General features: G+C 33.6%; 1 protein-coding gene across 1 annotated transcript; it reads left to right on the top strand.

Moving 5' to 3' along the window:
• Nucleotides 1–2644: 2644 nt before the first annotated feature.
• Nucleotides 2645–4888, top strand: LOC145934259 (uncharacterized). Its single transcript, XM_083034625.1, has 7 exons — nucleotides 2645–2780; nucleotides 2980–3182; nucleotides 3311–3371; nucleotides 3455–3659; nucleotides 3789–4002; nucleotides 4219–4326; nucleotides 4542–4888. Exons 4-7 carry the CDS (start codon nucleotides 3456–3458, stop codon nucleotides 4886–4888), a joined length of 873 nt encoding a protein of 290 aa, XP_082890751.1. The 5' UTR covers nucleotides 2645–2780; nucleotides 2980–3182; nucleotides 3311–3371; nucleotide 3455.
• Nucleotides 4889–11196: the final 6308 nt, after the last annotated feature.

Raw genomic sequence — 11196 nt, forward strand, 5'->3', positions numbered from 1 at the left:
TTCTTGTCATATAGCGTTGCGAGAAGCTTATCTTCCCGCTTGCCGGGCGACTTGTCGCGCGTCGGGCAAAACGGTAGGTCAGTGTGCATGTTGTGAAGATGTTGCGGATATTCTAAATCTACTTCGAGGATATAGCCTGTAGGTGAATCGAGCGCTATTGACGAGATGTCAAAATTAGATACATCGTCGACCCATCGAAAATCGGCATATGGCAACGGTTGACACATTGCCCATCCGTACAAATTATTTACATCGAAATACATAAGGTACGACGATGGTTTCGACGGATCATACGATTGCATGTACTTGTTATTAGCATGGGCGTATCTTCCTGAACATTGACTTAGACCACCGCGTATACCCCGTTCAATAAACATAACCATATCGATATCGGTAAGCAGTTCGAAATTTACGCGTGTATGTTTTAGCATCGCGTCCCATGTATACCCAGGAAGAGTATAATAATACGCAGGATCGAGTCCATAACTCGCGATGCAAGTGTCGCGAAAGTTTTCAAATATATCAGCCAACAACAAGACATCAGTTTTTAAGTACAGATCGCTGTATTCACCCAAGGTTTGAATGGAGAACTGCTGCCACACGTTGACGGCGTGTGCGTAGTCGCTCTCGGATACAGTGTCACCGGTTAAAGAACTGTAAAACGATTCGCGTGGTGGTAAACGCGTGTCTTGCAGCTTGTCCACGCAGTCAATGTACTCGTACGGAAAGACACCTTTTCGCGTTAATAATTCAAAATTGTTAGCGGATAATGCGGAAAAATTGGAACGCAAAATTTTTAACTTACCCTTATCGAGGAAGGATGCCAATTTGTCAAGACTAGCACTGAGAAATTTGTATGAATCGATGAATCGTAATTTCACGAAAGTTTTCCAATCTTTGTCGTCGTCGGTACTATTGACAGTCTTCGTAAATGAAATGTATTTTTCTTTTGTTATTGGAAGCACATCTACGCGTCCTTTATACGCGGTAGCTATTTCTTTTATGATGAAATGTGCGTCATAGCCGGATAGATTATGGAAAACTACAGGAATGACATAAGATTCTTTGTAATTTATATTACAGAGTGCGCGGGACCTCTGTATCGCCCAGTCAGATGACAATGATCGCGTACGCGTGTATCGTCTTGTACGAACAGTTTCTCGCATATATGACAATGCGTGGCGCTATGAAATTTTTCCCATTCATCTTGCGTTAATTTTGTCATGGGGACATTATCAGACAAAATACCCTTTACGCGATGCGCTAAATTTTTAAGTTCTTCGGCGAACCATGAAACGCAATCGATACTACGGCGAGAATTATACGCGGATAACGAGTTGTCGTACGAACAATGTATATAATAAGCGATGCTGAATACCTCGTGATGTTGGGAGTATGACGTATGTTCCGGCGTCTTCTTCAGCACACACTCCAAGTCGGCGTACACCACGAAGGGAAGTCGCTCCTTTCTGTTGTAGTTGTCGAAGTCGAGCCACTTGTCTTTATCGCTTGATAATCGGATAGCGCAGTCGTTCATTTCTCGACAGTCCGCAATGTGAGCCTCCAATTTTTCGCTCAAATTAAAGAAGTGCAAGCATCTGTGAAAGAAAAAAAATTACAATTTTATTTACAATTTTATTTACAATTATTATATAGTTTGCAATAAATATACATACCGATCGCAGATATATTTTTGACCATTGTGTTTGCTCAGTTGCGTGCTGACAAGCCGGGATAGATTTTTTATATACGCGAAATGCCCAACGCTGTCGTCCTCCTCCACATACAGCATATTTACATGTTTTTCTCTCTTCCGATCAGTGAGCTGTATCGGAAGAATTGATAGTTCCTTCTTCCTCTCAATGCCGTAGACGTTGATTGAGATGTTATTTGCCAGTTCAAACTTTTTAATTTGGTTTAACGTCATCGGAAACTCAATGTCCTGAAGATTTAACACTGTCGTGTAATGGGGATATGAAAATTCTCGTTCCACATGTCTTTCTGCGGGGTACAGAGGCCACCACTGACCATGCGAAACATGCATTTTCCGTTGATCGCACGTTCACCACTGCTCTCTTCGTCATAATTTCTCGCGGTAAGTTTAGATAACACCCCGCGCGCATAGGATTGCACTTGTTGACATTGACCGTAAGATCAAGGATTCGTGACAATGCCCATCCGCTATCACGTTCCTGAAACTCTTCGAGAGACGCCAAAGTGGATTCGATGACATGCCGCTCATACCACTCGCGTAAATCAGATGTGTGAAAGAGTTCATAATTTCGCGTGTTAATGCTTTTGTTGGCACGCTTATCACCTGTCACAAACTCACCGTTGAACACGGTATTTACTTTTGCACAGTTGTGTATTTTTATAACATCTTGCACTTGCTCAAGTACTACACTACTAGCGTCTTTCAAAAATTGTCGCGGTTCAATATAGTCTGCGTTAATCACCACACCTGTCAGTATCCGATTTTCGAACGCGGTATCGATCTCTCGCCAAACGAGTCTTCCCGTGTTATTATCGCCACTGTAATTACCGCCACTGTAATTACCACCACTGGGTATAAACTGTCTCTGCAATCGAGTCTTTGCACCCTCGAGTCGCGCGATTCTAGCAACCAAAGATTGTCTATGGGCCGTATTCATAGTCGAGCTTTAAGTCCACACTTAAGACGATCTTGATCAAGGCAATCTTATTCAATCCAGACCATCTTAATGTTAGCAGATTTCATAGTCGTAAAATAAGACGATCTTTGCGAAGAAGCTTTTACTCAAGTAAGTCTTATTTGATTTAAGATTGACTTCGCAAAGACATTCTTAAGGCGATTCTTATTTTCGATTCGGCTGTTTCCGTGATATTTGGGTTAGTGATATTTGGGTTCCTCCAATGAGAATATTGGATTCAAGGTGCAATTGTATACCATCTTGTGTATTACATTAGCCATGCTCTTAAATCACATTATTTTAGAAGAAGAAGAAGAAGAAGAAGAAAAAGACGGACGGGTGCGGACCTGTAATTTTTGCGCGTTTAATATAATAATATATTAAATAAACTAGCATGAAAAGGCAGACAACAAGGAAAAGAAGAAGGCGTCTAGCGTAAAGTTGAAAGAAGGAGAGAAGAAGAAGGAGCTGGAATTAAGAAACGGTTTCCAATAAAAGACAAATCTGATAGTGGTAAGAAAATTAAGTGATTATTGTATAACTATTGTATAATATTATATGACTATTGTATAATAATTTATTGGATATAATAATAGTGTAAATATTAAGAATATAATAGCATAATATTTATTTGATTGCAGGCCTATTTCTTAAATAATATATCTACGCTTGTACGCTGTTTATTTTCGAGTTTATTATCAAGTAAGTAAAAGATTATTAAAAGATAATTTTATTGTATAATAATTATTTAAAATTTTTAATGATAAATACACAATTTTATCTAGAATGTCATCATGCAAGGAAAAACCGAACTCCAGTAAAAATAAACATTATACACCATTGGAACGGAAAGTATTTCTGCAAATACTTAATGATTACAAACATGTAATCGAGATTAAAAAAAGCGATAGTTCGACGTTAAAGGATAAGGAACTAGCGTGGACTGAAATATGCAACAAATATAATGGATCCACCTTAATTTGTCAAGAGGTAAAAATAATAATTACAAATCAAGAGACACGGTAGTGTCTGGCGTCAAGTTCATTTTCGTCGTATAAATCTATTTAAACATAAAACATTTTTACAGAAAATTTTTACATTAAAATTTTGTTATTATAGAGGACTGTCGCTCAATTAAAGAAACTATGGACTAATTTAAAACAAGCTCAAAGAGAAGCATTGACTAAGGAAAAGCAAACATGTCTCGCAACTGGTGGAGGACCACCACAAGTACAAGTTGATATTGACCCTGACATTGCTAACATAGCACCACATCTTATGAAGACCGCACCTGTTTCATTTACATCTAATATGTCTGACGCAGAAATTAATGGTATGTATTAATGTATACTATTAGAATATTCTATTAGAATAATTCTATGGTATTTATAATCAGTTCTTATATTTAAGATTGTCATAAACCAATGTATTTAAGACAGTCTTGAAATAAGAACGGATTAAGAATATCGACCTATATATTAAACTTTTTCTAATATTTACAATTTTCTAATACTTATCTACAATTTATTATTTGTATAACATGTTTTAGATAAACGAGATTTTATATTTGAAATGATATCTACTAATCAACCTATAGAAATATTAGACTCGGACAAGGAAGAGTGTACAAACACGAACAGTATAGAAACTTTGGAAGGTATATTTATTTTATTATTTATTTGTATTATATTAACACACACATAATACACACACATACATAATACACACACATCCACAATACATAACAGATATATATATATAACAAGATATGTAAATAAATACTATTATAATAACACATAGTATTTATTTACATATACTTGTTTATATAATATATATATATATATATAAGTATATATTTTGTTTGCTTTATAGATTCATTTATTTCTACGAAGGATGATGCATTAATTTTATGCAATGATAAAGAACAAGAAAAGGATGTACTAAAAGAAAAATCGTTAAATATATTGGATAAGGAAAAACAGACACGTTCTTTAAAACGAAAAAGGAATACAATAGGTGAAAATCAATTGTCAAACACAGAAGAAACATTACGTATTGATCGCATAAAGCGAGTGATGGAGCAAGAACAACGATTAGCTGATATTAAAGAAAATCATTTAAAAGAAATGAACGGTTTAGAGTTGCAACACATAAAAGAAATTCAAACTTTGGAAGTAGAAATAAAAAGAGCACAATGGAGAGAGAGCAATCTCAAATAAGAAAGTATTATACATATAATACAGAAAATATTGAGTATTATTTAGTTATGTAAGCTCTTTTAAATTTAGTTTAGCTAGTTCAAGTTTAAATATAAACAGTTTATGTTTTCACAGTTTATGTTATGTTCGAGCAGTTTATATTTTCACATTTTATGTTATGTTCGAACAGTTTATGTTTACATATAATAAGTGTATCTTATTTTTCAGAAAATATTGAGTTTTATTTAGTTATGTAAGCTCTTTTAAATTTAGTTTAGCTAGTTCAAATTTAAATATGAACAGTTTATGTTTTCACAGTTTATGTTATGTTCGAACAGTTTATATATAAACCACAACTTATATTTTCACATTTTATGTTATGTTCGAACAGTTTATGTTTACATATAATAAGTGTATCTTATTTTTAAAATTAAATTTCATTTTTTTCCTCCATATTTACATATCTAATTTTTTCTTTTCCTTCTCCTTTTTCTTTACTTTTATCTTCATCATCATCATCATATCTTCTTCTTTATCTGATTTACATCCGTATCACTGTCATTGCATGTCTCTTCTGTACTTGAATATTCATTGTCTGTAATTTTAGCTTTGTCATCTACAAATATTTTTTTATTTTATTTTTTTGATTATTTTTGCGCGCAACGCACACACTTTATATATACAGAGTGCGCGAAAAATTCTGAAACGGTCTAATATTTCAGAAAGTAAGCATTTTGCAAAAAAATGTTTTAGACAAAAACTGTGTGCAAACTAGTGTTTAAAAGATCTAATTTAAAATTAAACTATTCAAACCACTAAATGGGTTTTTTTAAACACTACAATTTTTATCTAAAACATTTTTTTTATAAAATGCTTCCTTTCTGAAATATTAGACCGTTCCGGGGCTTTCCACGCACCTTGTATATATATAATATATATATAGTATATATATAACAGAAATCTTACCTGAACAATCGTTCGATAAGAGCATTTCGTATGAGAATGCCATCTCCAGGCTGCCAGTGAGGTTCGGCCACCGGAACATCATTATTTATATTTACTATTTCTTCATCCGTTACAGGATTACCAATCGGCGTAAGTAAAAAGGGTAAAGCGGGATATCCACCATCTCCCACAAGCATTCCATCTAGTTCGTCTTGCCTGTATCGCATATATATGCGAGAATTTTGAAAGATTCTACTGTCGTGTTCACTTCCTGGCCATTCAGGAACGATATCTAGAATTTCTGTACGTGGTCCAACAACAACCTAAAAAGAAAAAAGTGAGATGAGGGCTGCTTCCGCGACAGAATCAAAATGATCCGTGCGTATGATTGGTCAAATCATTTTAATCTGAATCATTTAGATTCTGTCGCGAAAGCAGCCGAGATAGTATTTTTTGTATACATATATCTTCTGTATGAAATATTTTCTTAAATTATTCGAATAAGTATGGGCGTTTTCCATTTAGCGACACAAGTCGACACAAGCATCATTCTATCTTTGTTCTCATACAATGTAGAACAAAGATAGAATGATGCTTGTGTCGACTTGTGTCGCTAAATGGAAAACGCCCTATATGTGTGTGTGTGTGTGTACCTGAACATTCAACGAAAAGTATTCTTTTCTATTTCTAAAAATTTCGTCAACATTTTGAAGTCTAGTATGTACCAAACGAATATGAGTACAATCTATTGCGCCATCGATACTAGGTAAACCTATACCTCCATGACCACGTCCAAGTTCCTTAAACAGTCGTTTATTCTCAAAACGTGATTCTTCTGACGATGGTATTTTTATATATCGGTTAATGTAGCTAGCCAATAAAGTGGATACTTTAAATACAATTCGTGAAATTGTTGGTTGCGATATTGTTATTATATCCCCTAAAACAAGCTTCAAAATATATATTTATTAAATTATTTAATAATTTATTTTTATATTATTAATATATATTTATGTACATTATGTAATAATATAAGACTCACAGAGAGAGATTGTATATATATATATATATATATATATATGTATATATATATATATATATATAATTTACATACCTGAAAACTTGCCGTTGAGTAAAATCTTAAACATATTAATAATTGCAGAATAGGAGATATTGGTAAGCCTCGATTATTTATTTTGGCAAGTCCTTCTTCTACTAAAGGTAAAATGCCAAACATTACTGAATTTTTAGAAAATCGAAATCTTCGTTTAAATTCCCATTCACTATAGAATTCAAAAGGATTTTGATAATCACGAAGATATCGTTTAGGAACACGTATCTGTATCTCTTCTATTTCGTCCTCATCACTTGAAAAATTTAATTCTTGCATTTCCAGATTATTTTCCATTGTTAATTAAATATGCTTTCCCCAACTGGAGTCTAACCTCAAAAAAAAAATTTTTTCAGGATATTCCTGCAAAAGATCAAGCTATTAACATCAATTATGTAATAGCATAATTTTTTATTTTGATTACCTTACGTTTGGAATCGTCAGTCTTTCCTGGTTGATCTCGATATTGTACATAAAAAATATCACATTGATTTATTAAAATAAAATACTGGTTAGTTAACAGGAGCGATGTAAAGAAAAGCTATTGCTTAAGACGTCTCCGGACACGTCTTAGCGAAGATTGTCTTATTTATCAATGTGTGCGTGAAATAAGATGGTCTTAAATGATTATGAATTTATGATTAACAAGATAATCTTAATCCCATGCTTGAATGTGTTTATGAATCACTTTAAGATGTTTCCAAATAAGATTTTCTTGAACAAGGTATGCCTTGAGAATTTACTTAAATTCCGCCTTCTTTTTTGACTATGAATCTAGAGGGCGTCTTAAGACCAAACTTAAGGTAATCTTAAGAACAAGTTCCGACTATGAATACGGCCCTATATCCAATGGAGAGTCGCGGACGCTTGACACGACTGCGTTCTTCGAGCAGTTTGATAAAGTCCTCGCAGCGCAGCGCCCATTCAAAATATTCGCCCAAGGTGGTAATTTGATGGGACCGCTCCAACAGGTCGCGTTCGTTCTGCTCGATGTTTTCCATTATTTCTTTTATTCACTATTATACCACTAACACTTTTAATACAAGAAAGTAACCACTAAACTTTTTTCACCGCTGCATCTATGCGCTTTCAAATCGTACTATGGTTTGACGCGCTCTCATCCTCCTTATATATATTTCACCTAATTCTATCTTCTTTTCTAACATTTGGCGTATCTCAAAAGATAGTTTCCCGAGATATCGGTTTTATGGATAGAGGAATAAGGACACAAGTTGCCGAACGTTGGCGCCGATACGTTGCATTCTTCCTTAAAAAATATTAAGAAAAATGTTTCGCTCTCGTTTTTATGGGAGATTTTCCGCGAGGGTACAAAGCTGCCGAACGTCAACGCAAATAGGTAGAGGCCTATTAAATTACGTTTGACATGTTCGTCGCAGCGTCGGCCCTAAAATCTTCATTCCTTTCCTAATGATAAAATGTCTATAAAATGAAAAACATAGTTTTAATGGATTCTAGAACGCTCCGTTGACGAGCAGCCGAACATCGGCGCTTCCGTAATAAAATTATACTAACGAGGGTACAAAATTGTTAATCATCGACGCTTGTTCTATACCTTTTTGGGGAAAATGTCTAAGAACCCTCATAAAAAAGTCGTAAAGATACCATCTACAAATATTGCACTCAGAAAACTCCCCCTCTTTTGTCGAAACATCCCCCTCCACCCGCGTGACGTCAGCCCCCGCGCCTACGAGATACCCCCACCCCGCGTGACGTCATACCCCTCGTCTCGGAGAACCCCCCGCGCCCCGCACCCCCCTCAGAGGACCTGGGTTAGAACTCTCATAGTATATCTACTCTTAGTATACACTATGGACAACGATAAGTTATTCAAATATTTTTATGCATATACGTATCTGCAATAAAAAATAAATTGTTAAATCAATTTTCTTAATTAATTATAATGTAAAAGACATCTACAATTAATCGCTTTACTTTTTCTATTTCTGGAACAAAAATATCAAGCATTTTAAGCAATAACAAATTATGCTCTTTTATTATAATTATTTTTTTTAATTATTTAATTAATTTATTTTTAATTTATTAAATAATATTTATTTATTACGTTTAGTTGGATATATATTAATGTGCACCGATGTATTAAAAGTTAAATACAAATTTATATGTATATAAATAGATAATTAAAACAATAAAAATATAATTATTATAATATTACAAAAATCACTTGAAGAAAAATATATAACATATATATAGGTGTGTTTCTTTTATTTTTAATCTATTTTAAAATTATTTTCAAAGAGGTAACATAAAAAAAAGTTTTTAGTTATTTATATAAGAAAAGGTCTCTCTCTGAAGTCGTCGAAAGCGAGAACGAGTAAAAAATAAGCGAGATGATCGTATTATCAAAGGGAGTTCCGCAGTCTTTACGCGAGGTTCATGTCATATTTACCATAGAAAATAAAATTTTTGAATTTCGCATTTAATCGACTTAAAAATAATTATAATGGATTAATGAGATTTTTGCGATTAAAATGACACCAAACACGACATAAATCGGATAATTTTTAATTACTTATGTAATCAAAATTTTAATTACCTATCTAATTAAAAATTATCCGATTTATGTCGTGTTTGGTGTCATTTTAATCGCAAAAATCTCGATAAATTGCGAATTACAAATTTTATTTTCTATGGTAAAATATGACATGAACCTCGCGTAAGAGACTGCGGAACTCCTTTTGACAATTCGATCATCTCGCTCTTTACTCGTTCTCGCTTTCGACGACTTCAGAGAGAGACCTTTTCTTATATAAATAACTAAAAACTTTTTTTTATGTTACCTTTTTGAAAATAATTTTAAAATAGATTAAAAATAAAAGAAACACACCTATATATATGTTATATATTTTTCTTCAAGAGATTTTTGTAATATTATAATAATTATATTTTTATTGTTTTAATTATCTATTTATATATAAATTTGTATTTAACTTTTAATACATCAGTGCACATTAATATATATCCAACTGAACGTAATAAATAAATATTATTTAATAAATTAAAAATAAATTAATTAAATAATTTTAAAAAATAATTAATAAAAAAATAATTATAATAAAGGAGCATAATTTATTATTGCTTAAAATGCTTGATATTTTTGTTCCAGGAATAGAAAAAGTAAAGCGATTAATTGTAGTTAAAAAAATTGATTTAACAATTTATTTTTTATTGTATACGTATATATGCATAAAAATATTTGAATAACTTATCGTTGTCCATAGTGTATACTAAGCTAAAACAAAACATCACGCGCAGCTAATAAAATCAAATAAATGTATATTTATATATTTTTTATGGAGAGCTTATTAGATTCACAATTGTGGATCTAGCACAGACATGAACCAATCGGTCGTTTTACCGTGGCACCGAAAAGTGGATCTGGCTACGTAGTTCCGCCGGCTCTAAAATGGATCCAGTTAGCGCCACTGTACCAGCTAAAAAAACCGTTTGACGAAAACGGCGGCGTGGCCTCTCTCATTCTTCTCTCTGCTTAAAGGCCAGAGCATAGACTTTTGCATAACGCATAACGCATATGTATAAGAAATTTGATTGGTCCATAAACGTATGCATAAGAAATTCAACCAATCAAATTTCTTATGCATATGCGTTATGCGTTATGCAAAAGTTTGTGCTCGGGCCTTTAAACAGCGTTGGTAGAAACGGGCATATGCATTGAAGTTTAAAATATTAAGTTATAAGTAGATGTTAAGGGTCGGCAGGCGGACCGGGCAGACTCCGAATTGATGTTGGAGACCTCGCGCGGTGACAACGCGAAACTCCGGTTTTGGTGTTGCCAACGTTGAGAAACTAACTCTCAGGTTTTATGTAGTGGTGCATGTCTGTACACGTACACACACCATTGCATTGCTCACGCGGACGCACGGTAGAGAGACAAGGATCGATAATCACGTTATCCTTGTTCCTCTACCGTCGATGCTACACGCGAGATACCGCCTGAAAATGCTTTCTGGCCTTCCGTAGCAGAAGGCAGGAATGTAGCAAGGCTAATAAGCACCCACTTTTTGTAAATTTTATATATGCTTTTATGCATATATGTGCGTATATATATACAAATAGTATCAAAAATTTATATATATGTCTCCAAATTGTACAATGATAAATAATAATGATAAAATAATAATTCGCAGAGTGAACTAATATACAGCATGTAAGACACGGGCGCTTATTAGACTTGGCAATTTATTGCTTTTTTACTTGTACTTTTTCATCGATA

Source organism: Prenolepis imparis, unplaced genomic scaffold (genome assembly GCF_030444845.1).
Source record: "Prenolepis imparis isolate NDT839.2.m4 unplaced genomic scaffold, iyPreImpa1.0 SCAF_3, whole genome shotgun sequence".
NCBI classification, from domain to species: Eukaryota; Metazoa; Arthropoda; class Insecta; order Hymenoptera; family Formicidae; genus Prenolepis; species Prenolepis imparis.

Excerpts from the sequence above, each read along its gene's own strand:
- LOC145934259 (XM_083034625.1), top strand. The coding sequence starts at position 3,456 with ATGTCATCATGCAAGGAAAAACCGAACTCCAGTAAAAATAAACATTAT. Across the intron at positions 4,003-4,218 it reads GTCTGACGCAGAAATTAATG|ATAAACGAGATTTTATATTT; the intron begins GTATGTATTAAT and ends AACATGTTTTAG. Across the intron at positions 4,327-4,541 it reads CAGTATAGAAACTTTGGAAG|ATTCATTTATTTCTACGAAG; the intron begins GTATATTTATTT and ends TTTGCTTTATAG.